General features: G+C 45.3%; 2 protein-coding genes across 2 annotated transcripts; both read right to left on the bottom strand.

The window, feature by feature from the left end:
• Positions 1-5,229: 5,229 nt before the first annotated feature.
• Positions 5,230-6,551, bottom strand: flbD (putative MYB family conidiophore development protein FlbD). Its single transcript, XM_032050558.1, has one exon. It carries the CDS (start codon positions 6,298-6,300, stop codon positions 5,323-5,325), a length of 978 nt encoding a protein of 325 aa, XP_031900442.1. The 5' UTR covers positions 6,301-6,551; the 3' UTR covers positions 5,230-5,322.
• Positions 6,552-10,139: 3,588 nt separating this feature from the next.
• Positions 10,140-11,366, bottom strand: BDW43DRAFT_82227 (uncharacterized protein). Its single transcript, XM_032050557.1, has 3 exons — positions 10,939-11,366; positions 10,611-10,855; positions 10,140-10,482 (listed from the first exon to the last, which is right to left on the bottom strand). The coding sequence occupies exons 1-3, from the start codon at positions 11,154-11,156 to the stop codon at positions 10,250-10,252; spliced, it is 696 nt and encodes a 231-aa protein (XP_031900441.1). The 5' UTR covers positions 11,157-11,366; the 3' UTR covers positions 10,140-10,249.
• Between the last annotated feature and the right edge of the window lie 3,756 nt (positions 11,367-15,122).

Below are 15,122 nucleotides of genomic sequence, written 5' to 3'. Positions count from 1 at the left end.
ATTGGCTTCGCTGTATATATCTCGATGGGGAAACGTGGCGTAGCTGTGCGGTCAGCTTTGCTGTGGCATTGATCCTCACATCTATATCTGTAGAATTGTATTACTATTACTTTTACTGAGGTAGGGATGGGGTGAGGCTGAGCCAAGATGTCCCTGACCCCTGGACGATGGAATTTACCATACTTGTCTGTACGGTATGGATGACATCCATCCCTTCCGTACGGTAGGTACTGTGTTGTACTAAAGATGTACATACACAAAGCAGACCCATACCACGACAATACCTCAGCACTTCCCTTTCACTCTCAAGAATCCACTGATCACGGGCGGACCGGCAAGGCGGGTACCAGTAGTGATCAGCAAGGGCACCGAGATCCTCCGCCAACCAATGGCAGGAGCCAGACGGTGATCTCAACGTTCTGTGCAGACAAGAAGAAGAAAAAAAGGATGAAAATCGATCAACCGGACCGCGCTAACTTTCACTCAACCCACCCTTGCTTCAGGGGTGTGCACAAAGCCGTAATCAATTTAGTTTAGTAAGTATTTTACCCTGTAGATACCATGCAGCGCATGAGTCTGTCAACAAAAAATCGCAGGGTAAAACTACCCTAACTCAAGTGTTAGTCTGCAGCAACCGCCTGCATATGCAGGATCACAATGTCACTTCCCTATATATCCAGTTACCCATAGGTAAGGAGTAGTACCGCTGCATAATGCAAATAGCCCCTCTTGCCCCTGTCATGTTCCCGCCGTTCCGCATATTAAATTTTAAATAGTCACGAGTTAGCCACTTTGACATCTAACGTATGAACACGGTCTAGACATTTTGGCGTTTATTTAGTATATTTTATTTTACCCTACCAAGTTAAAAAAGAGAGCGAGAAGGAGAATAAAGGTGGGCCTTGAATCTCGACTATAGATTTTCCAGATGAACTATACCGCGTAGCCACTATTACCGATGGAGAAGGAGAAAAAAAGAGGTAGGTCGATAGCGAACCCAAGCTCCGCAAAGCTCGTCCCCTACTTTCTCTCCTTAAAGAACTGGAACCGATATCTCTTACCTCCCCGTTCCCAGAGGATAAACACCGGAATACCAGTTCATTGGGCGTGCTTGTTGCATTGTGGGTTCCCGGTGCAAGCTTTTTTTTTTTTTTTCTCTTACCCTCAGGTTCTGAAATTTGGGGCTTCCAGATCATAATGATATTTTTTTTTCTTTCTTTCTTTCTGCATCGGTTAAGTTGGTGATTGATCGGGTGTACCCGATAGCATGGTAGCTTTTTTTCCTTTTCCTAGACCCAAGACGTGGCTGTTCTGCAGCTCGGGGAGGAAAAGGAAAAAGACAATTGGAAAGATTTATTATTCATTCGACCTTGAATATTATTTATTTTATGGCTCTCTCACCCTCCCTCCCTCTCTTTTAACTTTTTATAGATACCTAGTATGCCTACATAACTCCAGCGGTGTACATACATAATCAACCAATCAACCCAACCAAATCTCAATCTCATTGCCAACCTACATCCTAACATCCAGGTAAGGTAATCGAAGTAAATCCCCACTACAACTGCCACCTACCAATCAATCCCCGAACTTCCAAATTAATCCCCAAAATAAAAATAAAAAAATTCCGGATATATACTCCGAATAATACATCATGTATTTAGTTCCGCTCCCGGAGAATGCAACAAATTCCTCCGTACGCAAGCAAGTAAACTAAGCAAGTAGCGACCAACCCCAACGGCCCACCAACCTCACTGGAACTCCAGATTTACCCGTGGGACTGTCATCGGCGCGGCCGTTTCACATCAGCAGGTTAGGAAGTGGTCCGGTCCTTGGGTCTGGGTCGGAGCAGGGACCACGGGAAGATCACTGCGCCAATCAGCTAGTTCAGGAAGGGTTTGTTGGGGAGCGTGAGCAGGGAATACCTATACCTCCTCGATGCGGCGTAAATGCGGCAAAAGGGAAAGGAGAGGAAAGGGGGGGGAGGGGGGTGGGAAATAATAGATTAATTTATAAGGAAAGGAGGGTGGTGACTGATCTTTTACCTAGATATGTTCTGGGATAGACAGGCAAAGCTTCTATTCTGACTTTATGGTTGTGTCAACATTCCTTTAGCTTGTTAGAGAGGGTGGTATTATTAGTAGTTAGCTGAGGTCAAGCGCAGATGAAACGAGGTTGATTTGCGTTGTCTAGGGAGGTCTTTCATTTTTTATCTAATAGATGAGGTTTACTCCGAAGGAACTGTCTGTTGCTCAGGATGAGGCTTTTGCTCATCGGTTGAAACTGTCTACTGCATAGGATGTTGCATTCCGGGCCGGCTAGCGAGCGAGGCTGTAGCTCGAAGGGCTGTGTGTGTGTGTGTGTGTGTGTGTGTCCAATGCCCATTCCTGTCCATGGCATCACCAACGACCCAGCGGTTAGTAGATAGATACTACCCTAGTGGGTGTGGAGTCGGAAATCGAGCCAACCATTTCTTCCATCTCGTCCAGTTCCCCACAGTAAATAGATTAAAGCCCTATTAAAGCCCGAGATGATCTGCCAATGATTACGCCTCATCTGATTACCGATGAAAGCAAAGATATAAATAACACGACCTCTTCATGTTAATTAATTCCGGGCGATCAGGGAGACAATTGAAATAGAATAATAAAAAATAAAGGAGGGGAGGAGACCGTTTCAGCTGTCACCTTTCTTTGCTGGTTGAGATTAATTGAGCAATATAAATAGATTGAATCTTAATTTGTTTCGCATTCTGACACTTATTATCAATCAATTTCGATTTTTTTTTTGGTAAAAAAAAATACTTTACAAGGGCTTTTTCCAGGATCCTCCCTTTTCCCGCCCCTGAGATTCAGAATTTGGAGTAGACTGAATGGATACATCTGGACATCAATCAGGGTTAACCATGGAAGAAGCTGTTGCAATGGTTCTCCACTGGGGGAAAGATCGGTCTTGTCGATTCAACGGAATCGGGTAATACTGTCACGTTAACGAATCGACGCTAACGAACGAGTATTCCAAATCAATGGGAAAAAAGATCGTCGGTCCATCTCTTGGTCCCGACCAGGGGGGGGGGGTTCATCAACAATCGCATTGTGTATTCAATCTTCGGGTGAAAGGTCCGGCAATCGAGAGGTTGATGACCGGTCGGGGATCACATTCCATTTGGAGAAATATTTAGTATATTGATTTATGCACGAGTAATGTTCAACAAAAGATGACCAAGTAGATACTATACTAAGGTACATTTCTCGTAAATTTCTACGTAAATGGGATAACATGGAACTTTTTCTCCATGATTCCTTTCATTAGGGTTTAACGATTAACACCCCTAATTACCCATCTGGCACAGTCACCAATTAGTACGCACTCGACCGGAGGACAACCATGGGAGGGCTTAAGAATGAATTATCTATTGTATGTACACACAGAATAGTACTATATGAATATCCATACATTAGACACAACCGCCACCCAACACCGCAGTGATCATGGCCATGCCATAATCAGCATTCATATCATATCATATCATATTATACAGGGATCAGCGATCCTGCAGACCTGTATGTGGCTTCTACACCGATTCCTTTGTGGCACTATGGCGAGTCAGACAGGGAGGGAGGTCGACGAGTGAGGGCTTCCTACGCATACGATTCGCAGAGCCCCGTCCAGACTAGAGAACTAGAGGAAGATAGTGAGAAGACCAGAGTGGCACTCTGACACCGCAGTGGCAGGTGGGATTTTCGTTTCTTTTTCTCTCATTTTTTCGCTTTTTTTTTTCCCATTTTTCTTTTCCTTTGTTCTTGTTTCTTGCATTGTGACCCAATCCCTTGGTCATGCTAGAACATGTATGTAGATCCCAACCCCGGTAGGGATATCAAGGTTCGGCTACACTATCCGTGGGGATGTACAGTACATAACATGTACATGTACATGTACATAATACAACCACATATATGAGGGGATCCCAAGGATAGATCCTTGGTAGACCGTTTAGCCGATTATGCAGCCGGAACGAAAGGGAGGAGAGGAGGGGGAGCGGATGTGGAAGGGGGAGAATGAATGAATGAATGAATGAATGAATGAATGGGATGCAGAACGGGAAACAGACCTCGAGAGTCTCAAATCCAACGGAACTTCTTGTTTTCTGGTCCCTGGATAAACTTTAGGCATGAACCTTACCTTTCAAGAGCACTATCGTGCTCAATGGGCGACACAAATTATGGAACCTTCTGCACGTCAAGGTTTGAATGGTGAACCATTGAGAGAGGTTCCAAGTGCCCTGGACATAGTCAGGATTGCATGAACGACACTTGAAGGATTGGCTGAGTATCGAAGGCACTCGTCAGCTGAATTGGAAATTGATCTATCAATGTTGATTTCCTAACAGAGCGCGGTATGCATGTAAAAAAACCGTCGCAAAGGTGGAATTCCCGAGGTAATTTTTTCTTATTTCCATTGATTTTTAATTTTTTTATTATTTTTTCTCCTTCCCCTCCCCTCTTCAGTTTCTCCCCTTCTCTAGCGTTCTTTTCGCTCTTCGTTCGGACGGTGGTGTCTGTCCAGGTATCCTTCGGCCGGTGGCAAACCCCCCTTGCGTCCTCCTCGTGAGGAAGACAAATGCCGATGACAGCCAGCCACAAAAATACCAAGGGAGTTCAGCTGAAGTGTCGACAGCCGGAGAAACAACCCTTTCTTGACTTATGTTACGAAGGATGTTGAGAGAGGAATTCCGGTCAAGATCTGCATTAAGAGTCTCAATAATATCATACACGAAAATTGGAAAACATCATAAGATTCATTGTAAAAGCAACAAGCAACTGCCAGGGGTATTATTAAAAGTCCAAGCACATACACACTGTTAAGTATCCGGAACGCACACCTGTACACATGCAGAGGGAATCAGATCATCCATCACTCCCGTCTTTTCTCTAAACCATCCCAGAAGCCATCCACCCAAAGATGACCGTAGAATCAACCATTCTCCAAATCATGCTTTTGTACCACAAATAGGGGAATAAGATAAATAGGAAATAGAAGGGGAAAGGGGGGAAAAATAAAAAAAATAAAGGAACCGGGCTCACTCGACACCCCCAAATTACCACGAGACCGGCCGTGGGTATATACGCAAATCATCCAGCAAAATGTACATGATATAGATACAAAGGAAATTAGAAAAAGAAAATCTCAAAAATCCAAAAAGAGAGACAAGGGGTCGGTCTGAGGCATATACATAAAACGCTTCAAGGATAACATCCCAGGTGAAGCAGATTAAAAAGTGAAAGAATAAATCGTGCGGTCGTTTCACAACGCGAACCATCATTAGTTGAGTAGGTTGCTGAGACCCATGCGCGAATCACGGGGGGATTCGGCTTTACGTTCTTCGGGAGCAACAAGCCAGGCCTGCGGGGAGGGGGCTGAATGCTGGCTCCAGGGTTGGTTGTCCGAGACCCATCTGGATTTGAAGGGCAGCTCGGTCAGAGGCTCCAGCGGCTTGGGAGTCTGATAGCTAGCGTAGTAAATATCATCCGAGGTGCTCTGCTTGCGGAACTCGCTATATTGCTGGCGCGTGTCGATTGGTAGCGGTAAGAGCTGCGGCGAGGAAACGGTCCTAGGCGATGCGGAAGAAACGGAGTTGTGATCCGAGACCATTGATGGTGGCTCCAAAGATGGCGCATGCGAAGCGTCCGAATAGGCAGGCGAGGTTAAAGGAGTCTCTACCGGGCGATTGAGCGCAGGAAGAGTATAGATAGGTGTCAATTGGCGAGGGCAGTCAATGGAAGCGGCGGAGGTCGAGTCCCGCCGAGGAGGCGTAGATCTGGACCACGAAGTGAGAGGTCTATCGGTGGAGATCGAAGTAAAGCGAGAACGACTGGCTGGGCTGCTCAACGATACGGAGGCGCGTGTATATGGGGCCTCAACTCGGCCATTAAAAGTTCGCGAGATGTGAGTGGTGCTGGACGTGGGGAGGCCTCTCCTCTTGCGGTTCATACTGCCGTTCCACCAGTTCTTCACTGCGTTGTCGCTGCGATTCCCGAGTCGTCGGGCAATTTCGGCCCACCGCTTGCCCATTTCGTTCACCATCCGTTCAATCATGAGACCCTCCTCCGCGGAAATGGGCTCACGGTTCAGGGATGGTTTGAGGTTCTGGTGGAATCGTTCCCGGCATTGCTTGGGAGAGCGATAATGCATGTGCTGTGAGATGCGGACCCAGTTGTTAGGGCCTTGTTCGCGAACCAACTGAAGAAGCAACTGGTCTTCTTCAGGAACCCAAGGTCCTCGACGGTGAGTTGGCGCCATGATAGATGTGGAGCCTTGATGTGATGGTTTAATTGTTCTTAACTTTTGTGTCACTTATTGTTCCCTGTGGTGGTCGGTTAGGAATGAAGTTCTTGAAGGAGAAAGAGAGATGTACTAAGTTAAAGTAACAAGGAAGAGTAAGAGGAAGTAAGAGGAATAAGTAGGTAGGCATAGGGCACGGGCGGGGAAGGTTGAACATCTATTAAGGGAGGTTGCGTTCTTACCGATGGTGGGGGGTTCGACTTTAGCGCACCAGAAGATTAAATCCCACAAGTGCTTATGTTTGTTTGGAGGAAAGGAAAGTGGTTAAACCGGGTACCTGGATCCTGGAAAAGATTGGGATGAGTCGATTGATTGAAAGAATTTAAGGTTCAAAAGGTACGACGTCCAGGTGGTAGATATATCTCCAGAAGGGTAAGGGGGAGGAGACGGGAAATTTTGAAGTGATGGACAAGTACGAGGAGGGACGAGATATGATCAGTTTTATAGCAATAGTCAGAGAATGGGTATAATGACCAAGGAGACGGGTCAGAGAAAACTGGACGACCGCTCCACACTAGAGCACGCTATAGGAGAAGATCTTGATCCAAGATCTCGGAGAGCTGACAGTTGTCGGAGGTATAAAATAATTAAAATTAAAACAAAAAAAAAATTAGAGAAAAAGAAAATATTAAAATAAAATATTCATGGAATAAAATAAAATAATATTTTGGGGGTGTGATTTATTTATTTTTAATTATTCCTTTTTCGTACCCCCCTCGAATACATTACCGCCAATGTATTGTCACGATCGTCCAGGTTTGGTATGTACTGTAAGTATTTATGTATGTATCTGGACTGTCGGGCTTTTACCCAATATATACAGGAAGGGGGGTATGTCACTGTGTTTACTTTTTGAGTTCATGGACTGCGACCCTACTCAATAGAGATTCGAGGAGTTACCCCTCGAGACATGGTATCGTCGACTTCGAGAGAAAAGAATGGGAAAACATTGACTCCACTGAGAAGTATAGATGAATTCTATCATACGTAAGATCCCGATGTACTGTACATTGTTTATCTTCCTATGGAGCCCGGTACGGATGTACTGTATGTAAATCTATACATACCGTCGTACTCAATGTATTCCAGTTCGTAACGACAGAAAATACTTGTGTGGGGAAGCGAAAAAACGAAGCTAAAGATTCTTTGCAGTATCTTCTTTCGGTAAGACCCAACTTTAGTCTATACTGACAGGGTAATAATTTTGAAGCACACCCATGCACGCTCCTAGGGAAAATAAAAAGAAAGAATAATAATAAAAAAGAAAAGCAGGGGGAATTTCCGGATCGTGGGGGAGAGATTTGCCACTATATGGCATAGTCACTGACTCTACCACAGGACCGGTGTTGCAGCAGGGATTCCCTGTAGTACGAATGGCTCTTGTTGTGTGAAACATGGATATGCATCTCCTTCGCTTCCTATTTCCTATTTGCTTTTCCGCCCAAACACACGCTGCGACCTATTCATTTGACCTTCCAGGGGATTCCCCCGAGCAAGGCTACCCTAGTCATGGATCCTCTATACAGGAATCAATGAATGTATGTACGCCATACCTAGCGCTCCTACCGAGTACTCCGTAACTCCGGTGCTGATAACTCCACCCCCCATATCGGAGTTAACAGAAGACAAAAATCAATCGGTCTGTAGGACGAGCATATACGTCGTAGGCTCTTGAATTAGTACGTATCAGCCTCCCCTTCAGGTGATCCAATCTTTTCTTCCCTTATTTATTTTATTTTCTTTTTCTTTTTTTTTCTTAATTTAACTTGTTGGTTCCCCCGTCCACTCGTATACACTGTGGGGTCTTATTCAAGGGAAGGTGTCGTCGAGATGAGAGACACGATATTTCCTGAGTCATTCAGGCCACAATGGGGAAATTAAGAGACATACAGGAATGACAAGTGAGTGTGAGGGCACCCCATGGCACCAATCGCTAGACTGTGTGGGAAAGGGAAAAGAAAATAAGATTAAAATTTTTTTTAAAAAAAGAATCAAAAATAAGGTCCGATCATCTCCGTAGCCATGGTTGATCCACCCTCAAGATGAGGTTGGCCTATGCTCGTCTAGGTTCAGGGCCCTGACAGCAGAACGGGAGCGGCAGAAACGGTCAGTGGTAAGCAAATGAGGGAAAGTCTCTGGTTTCTTGACTGGGCGGAGCTTTTTTTTTCCATCCCTCCTACGTTCGGAATTAGGAATTCCTGCATATTAAAACAGAGACCAAAAAAAGGGGGGCAGCGTGGAAAAGAAAGGCGCAACATTGTGAAGAGAAAAGAAGACTTAATAATTAGTTAGAATTATAATATTGATCCTAATATTAATACCCCTACTAACCATATTATATCCTACTGGATAATATTATTCTAAGGTTAATGTCAATTTTTAATCGAATTAATACAATAGATTATAGGTTTTCCTCTATAGAGGAGAGAGTTATATATAGTTAGTGTTAAGCTAGTGTGGTCGAATTGGTATCATTTCGCGATCAAGGAGACAAAAGCTTCACGCCCATAGCTTCGGGCAACAGAGTCTTTCCAAACAAGAAACGGCGACTTCGGGGACCCACTGCTGACGGGCAGCATCCCTGTCTGGTCATGGCAGACAGATACCCTTTCGTGCATTGATAGTTTTACTGTTAGACTGTTTTAAGAGGTGCCGGCCTTAGTCTAGCAGCTAGTGACCGGCAATGGGGGAGCATAAGAAAAGAACAAGACATTATTGATGTTAATATGTATATTTTTTATAAATACAACAAAAACAAAAGAAAAGAATTATTACAAACGAAATAGGCAAGAGCTCAAGGAAAGGATTTTAAAAAATAAAAAAGACAAAAAAAAAAAGGGTGACGAAGGAATACATACCTTGAGAAAACACACCCAATCCAACTCCTCAGCCAGCCATGTTCACTTAATCTCTCCACTCCCCGTGGGCCGTTCTTCTTAGAACATGAACCGTTTGTGTGGTGGGGTTCATGATTGGCACAGTGCATCTAGTCTTCTGACAATTTGGAATCATTAGACTTCGTTTTACTCGAGAAGGTTAGGATCGTCATGGAGATCGCGAATCTCGAACGGAGAGAACCTTTGCCTCGGTGCCAATGGCTTCGCAAGTTGCCGAACACAGAACGGATACCTTTACCACTCTATACAAGATTAGTCATCCACCTTAACCCCTTCCCCCAATAACTGAGTGATGTCAAAGCTCTCATGCTCAGCTCTTATAACGACACAGCCGTTGCTGCGCCGCTGACCCATTTGTAGAAGATTGAGCCGGGCCTTTTTCAATTATTGATTGGTAAGATTTTTGACATAAACGACTCAGTCGGAGACTTTACAGGTATGATCTCCGCGATGCAGTTACAAATAGTCAAGATCCTACAAACTCAAAGCATCGGAGAGGAACAAAAGTACTAGATAATGAACGCAAGAGGGTGACAGTCCAACCACCTTTTCCAGTTCATGTTCCTGACTCACGTTCGCTGCACAGTCGACCGAATACTGGGTCCACACTCAGCCGGCCCATGGATAATGAAGAGTGACAGATCTCATTGCTCTCTTCTTTTCCGCCCCATTTCGCCTTCGAATCGCCTTCCACCGTGTGACACTCCGTTTGGCTGTTGACCCTCCATCTGCTCGCCAATGCATCATCATGCAGCTGCGCGCTCAAACGAACCGCTTGAAGATAGTCCATGGACGGGGAACGCGGGAACTTCCGCAAATGGACAGGAAGTCGACCCTCTACTAGTAGAAGAATGGCATTGAACACAAATTCAGGGTCTTTGATTGGGCTGACCCCAATCAGACTAGGATCCTGCGCACAGGGCCGGTGCCGCTGTGCTGGTGTCCCCAGTGGGGAGGACGACAGAAGAAAACATCAGATGGAAAAAGCAACCATTTTGAACTATAGAGCACTATCGTCCCTCTCGTACCCACATCTGTTGTAGATTTGGTAATGCCAGCGGAGGAAATTCTCCGATCAGAGAGAAATATTTGATTGGCCAATCTGAATGTCCTCGATGAAGGCTGTTCCAGGGCAATGGGAAGGGAGTATTAAGCTTTGGTAAGGAAGTGATAGAGATCGACCATGTGGAATGCATTCGCTTCACTGCTCTGATGGTTCCGATGCTGTGTTGATCTTCTCGAACTAGTAATCCTTTCGTCATGAGCGAGTTTTTCCATGTAAACTTCAATACCCATGTCAGATAGAGTTTTGGGGGAGCGCCTGTCATGCAAAAAGCAGGAGGCAATCACATCTCTAGATCGAGAACCTACAGTGGACAAACCATACTGTCAAAGCTGTCACACTGGAGCTGTATACCAAAGTATATGCCCCATCGCAACCATGGATAACCTGACAGCCAATATGACAAGGCACAAACACATGGAGCAGATCGGCAGATACCACGAGCTGAAGGTGTCTCTTACCAAGCGAACAAACCAAAAGTAAACCGAGTACAGAATAGAATAGATTTAATTTAATCGAGGATGGAGTACAGTTGCAGTGATCAGTCAACCATCTAACAATGCCATCATATACGAATTAACCGATACGTCCGTCGATCCTTTTTCCCAGAGATAGATAGGATAAAGAAGCACGAACCCCTGGACCGCATGACGTGAGCCTCCGATGATTGGCCAGCAAATTAAGGTATTTGTCATTCTGGGGCGGGTGGGACCACACCGTTTAGGAAAAGATAGGCGGCTTTTTTTCCTTTGTTGATCCCGAATTTGGTCCTTTCTGGGACTGTCCCATGTGCTCACATGGATCTCGAGACAATGAACGAGCTTCCCATTCCGGTAAAGGTGAAACAAATCCATCCATAATCCAGGTGACTGGTAAGTTGTGAAGAACAACCACCAGCACAATGATCAACTGTCACACATCAAATCTCACTTCACAGGAAAAATTCCCCCCTCCCCGCCCGCCACAGGATTTCCTCGATTCAATCGAGAACTAAGCCCACCCCAGTTGATTCCTAAGTAGACTAGTACGCCGGACTATGCTGAAAAATAGTGGGGAAAGCCGCCTTTACCTGACGTTTTCTCGATGTGTGATCTCGCCCTGCCCGATTTGGGTGCAGACAAACTAGTTTGGTTTAGCACAGATGATTCTCATGGAGTTACTCGGGGACCCTCGGCCTTTACAATTTCAGTATTGACTATCTCCTAGGAGCCAAGCATCCTCTTGCGAGAGAGCCAATCTCAGAACGCCATTCACGCCGTGGGCGCTGAAAAGCCATGTGGACGGGTACTTGCGATCCACCCTCGTGGGACGGCAGCAAACAAAGAACTCAACACCGACGCATCCTTACGTACACACGTTTGATCTTCCGGGTCAACCTAATATTGGATACATCCATGTCAGGAGATATTCGAAAAAGGGAGAAGAACAAAAAGAAAAGAAAAAGAAAGGGACCTGGGACGATATCATGCGTGGTTAAAAGAAGACAGGTCACAATTACCGATTAACGGCTGCGACCCTGATAATGATTATTGATTGATCGGAAAGCTCTTGGTGGAGTCGGGACTCGACAATGCGATACGCTACATCCGCTGACTGTTAGACTTTTTGGCCCGAATGGTCGCCGGCGTACCCTCGGACCGGTACCAATCAGAGGGACGGGATGTATTTGAGTTCTACTCTGGTTGTCTGGTTCAGTAGCCTCCTGCAGGACAAGGAGATCGGCCCTGGTCCATTGCCTTGCGATACAGTGTGGGATTCCTGGGGCATCGTAGTCCCCGTCATGTCTGTACTTCGTATGTATGCACCAATACTTTCAGGCTGGTTGAAGCTTTGGCGGAGTTATGGTGTTCCATTTGTTTTTATTTAATTTCTATTTTACAAGTGGAAGATTCAAAGACTCACAATCAAAGAAAAGTATGCATGATATGATTCTCAATGTTGGTCAGCAAGATTACATGTATGACGCCAAGCGTCCACCAGCACGTTTCAGGACCGGCCTAGGGTTGGACATGGATGAGAATGCTTGAACAAAAGCAATATATCTATTTCCACGCAGGTTGTTTAAATGTTGCGTAACCTTGGGGGAAAAGAAAAGGTAAAGGACGTCAGATGGGCAAGGTTTTCAATCGAGACGCAGGATTCCCTGTATGGGGGCTTTAGAGTGGAGCGAACGGCTCTCTCGCATCCGCAGCTGTTTCCTGACTGTCGGGCCTCCCACACTGCGAACCTCAAGAGGCCCGAGCACCCATCAGGACGCGAGTTTGATGTGTTTGTCTGAATTGGGGAAGAAGAAACGAAAAAGCCACTATGCCAAGCACATGTATAGTGCTGTGGTGCCCATCCATATGAATTCGTAGGCTTCAATTATTGATCGACTACTATTTGTTTAACAAAGTAATCAATTCTGGATCCTGTCTCAAGCTAGTATGTGTCGAAATGGATGTTCTAGAGCAGGAGAGTTACAACGGAGCTGTCATGCACACAGTAGGTACGGAGAAATGATCGGCAACTTGTAACGGACAGAATACAGAGCTGCATATTCCGTACGGAGGACGCAGTATCACTCCATACATACATACACAAATACCGAATACGGAGACAGAATGTGCTGTATCACGTTTATGTATGTACATATGTACATTGACAAGGCAAGTGTGGTCAAAAATTACGCAGGTCAAAAAGAAGTCTAGGTAAATTTAGGAAAAAAAGATTTGATTTTATTTTTTTATCTAAATAGACAACCGTTTCTAGAAGAGATAAGTAAACATACCAATATCTTGGGTCCATCGTTTTTTGTCAGAATAGTTTAACTCATAACCCGTAAAACGGTGAACCTTTCCCATGGGAGGATCCCATGGGATCCTAATCCAGTTACCAGAACCTAAAAAATTGGGTAATTAGCGTTGTGCCTCGTACTCCTTGAAGGAAAGACAATAATCTGGATCCTTGGAACCACTGACATTGGAAAGTACTACCCAAAGTCTAGATACCTGGGAGGTACTACCTTGGGGAACCAGATACTACTCCATACCTAAAAGGGGGTGTTTTAGTTGTCAGATAATACGAAGGGGGCTCCGCTCTCCGTTGGGCGGTGTCCTGTATCGGGCTTTATGTTGTCGGGGACCATGTGGTTCCCGATTCGCTCAAAGTGCCCGGTCTGAGATGAATCTCTCGTTCGGGTTTAGCCTCCCCTTCAGCCTCTCAAAACTACTAGTCCAGGAATTTTCATCCCACCATCTGACACGACTTGCCCTAAGCCCAAGAAAGACTAATGTTCAATCCTCACTATCTATGAATACAATTTTTGTGCCCATGTTATCATGGATCGTTTATGCACAACCTAACCTTCCCAACAATCATAGATGGACTACAACTCGATAGTGGTTCAATAAATCCTCCACCTATGAATTTTTGTATCATGTCTCAGTGTTGACAGTCTCTTTCTTATTCGATGGGATTATACATACGGTACCTTGTAGATGGGCAACTTGCTCATGCCCAACTTGGGGTCCAAAATACTCCCTAGTAAACGCTCATGGCTCCTCACGGCCTCCTCTCTAAAGAAAAATGGACCGACCGTACAGAAGCGACACCATTGCGACGCCACGAGCCCAATCTAGTGGCATCTGGATCTGCAAATTACCAAATCGAGTAATCACTTACTAGGACAGAGTAGTGGTTATAGCAAAGTCTCTAAGATGCCCTTTGTCACTACCCAAAGCCGTCGAACGTGCTCTAGGTTCCAAATCCATGAAATCGGGATCTCTAAAACGTCCCACCTCTATACGAAGAAAAAGCTAGATTCGCGATGCCGAAGCCACTTCGTACGTATCCTTTCAACTCGAACAGGCGACCTGCCGCCCGAGAGAAGTGGAAGGCCTTCCGTCTTCCCCATCGCTATCAATTGATTTGTGGATCCAGGGTTTGGCTGCTACAGGGATGTTGTCGTCAACGAACAAGAGCGGCATCTCAGAACCTCTCGTCTAGCATCTCTCCGCATGGGATACCCCTATGGATAGTAGACTGTGATCCTGGAATGAAACCTGACCATGCTAGAAAGGTAGTGGCGTCGAGAAACACCGGGATATCATACGGCCAAACAGTGGATTTTCAACCCACGTACGGCTAGAAAGCCGTTGCACATTATCGACTACAGGGATATCTTGACGCCCATCCACACCGGGTCTCCACTGATCCGCTAGATCCTAAAGTATGGTGCTTCATTCTTTGTCCTTGTGAGCCATTGGTGAACCAGAGCGTAAGGGTGGTTGCCTCGTTCCCGGTTGGAGTAGGTTGTCATATGGCCCACCAATGCAGACACATTCAGGACAGGACCAGGGTGTGGGGTAATCTTTGGGACACAAGACAAGTCGATTTGACTTCATCCAAAGGCTTATGGGAGTATCTGTGTGAATGGGCCCACAGGCGAAAAAAAAAAAAAAAAAGAAAAGAAAAGAAAAAGAAAAAGAAAGAAAGAAAGAAAGACCACAATGCGGCGAGAGATTAGAAGGTCCTTTCAGGCTTCAACATTGCGGAGCAAATGGGCGGGCTGATACCAATTTGGAAGTTGCTAACCAATGTTGACTATCTATAGAAGACCTTCCTAGATATGAGATGACAAATATGTTCCATTTTTATATGATAAACACAAAAATGAAACAGATTTCACGCCTCGTGGACCCTCATCATATTACGCTTGAATTCGTCACAGATGGAGTAACGAACTGACATTGTATTCTTCGCCATACATCCATATCTGCGAACGGGAATCTATATGTGTATATACAATACACAAGCCTAGTTTCTTCGTCCAACTGATT

This window comes from Aspergillus alliaceus (genome assembly GCF_009176365.1).
Source record: "Aspergillus alliaceus strain CBS 536.65 unplaced genomic scaffold BDW43scaffold_21, whole genome shotgun sequence".
Classification (NCBI taxonomy): Eukaryota; Fungi; Ascomycota; class Eurotiomycetes; order Eurotiales; family Aspergillaceae; genus Aspergillus; species Aspergillus alliaceus.
This window is presented reverse-complemented; position numbering and strand designations above follow the sequence as displayed.

What these genes read in the sequence shown, in the direction of transcription:
- BDW43DRAFT_82227 (XM_032050557.1), bottom strand. Translation starts at nt 11,156, where the DNA reads ATGGATTTGTTTCACCTTTACCGGAATGGGAAGCTCGTTCATTGTCTC. An exon ending in TCACGTCATGCGGTCCAGGG is followed by an intron (nt 10,856 to 10,938) that starts GTTCGTGCTTCT and finishes TGGCATTGTTAG; the next exon opens with ATGGTTGACTGATCACTGCA. An exon ending in GACAGTATGGTTTGTCCACT is followed by an intron (nt 10,483 to 10,610) that starts GTAGGTTCTCGA and finishes AAGGATTACTAG; the next exon opens with TTCGAGAAGATCAACACAGC.
- flbD (XM_032050558.1), bottom strand. Translation starts at nt 6,300, where the DNA reads ATGGCGCCAACTCACCGTCGAGGACCTTGGGTTCCTGAAGAAGACCAG.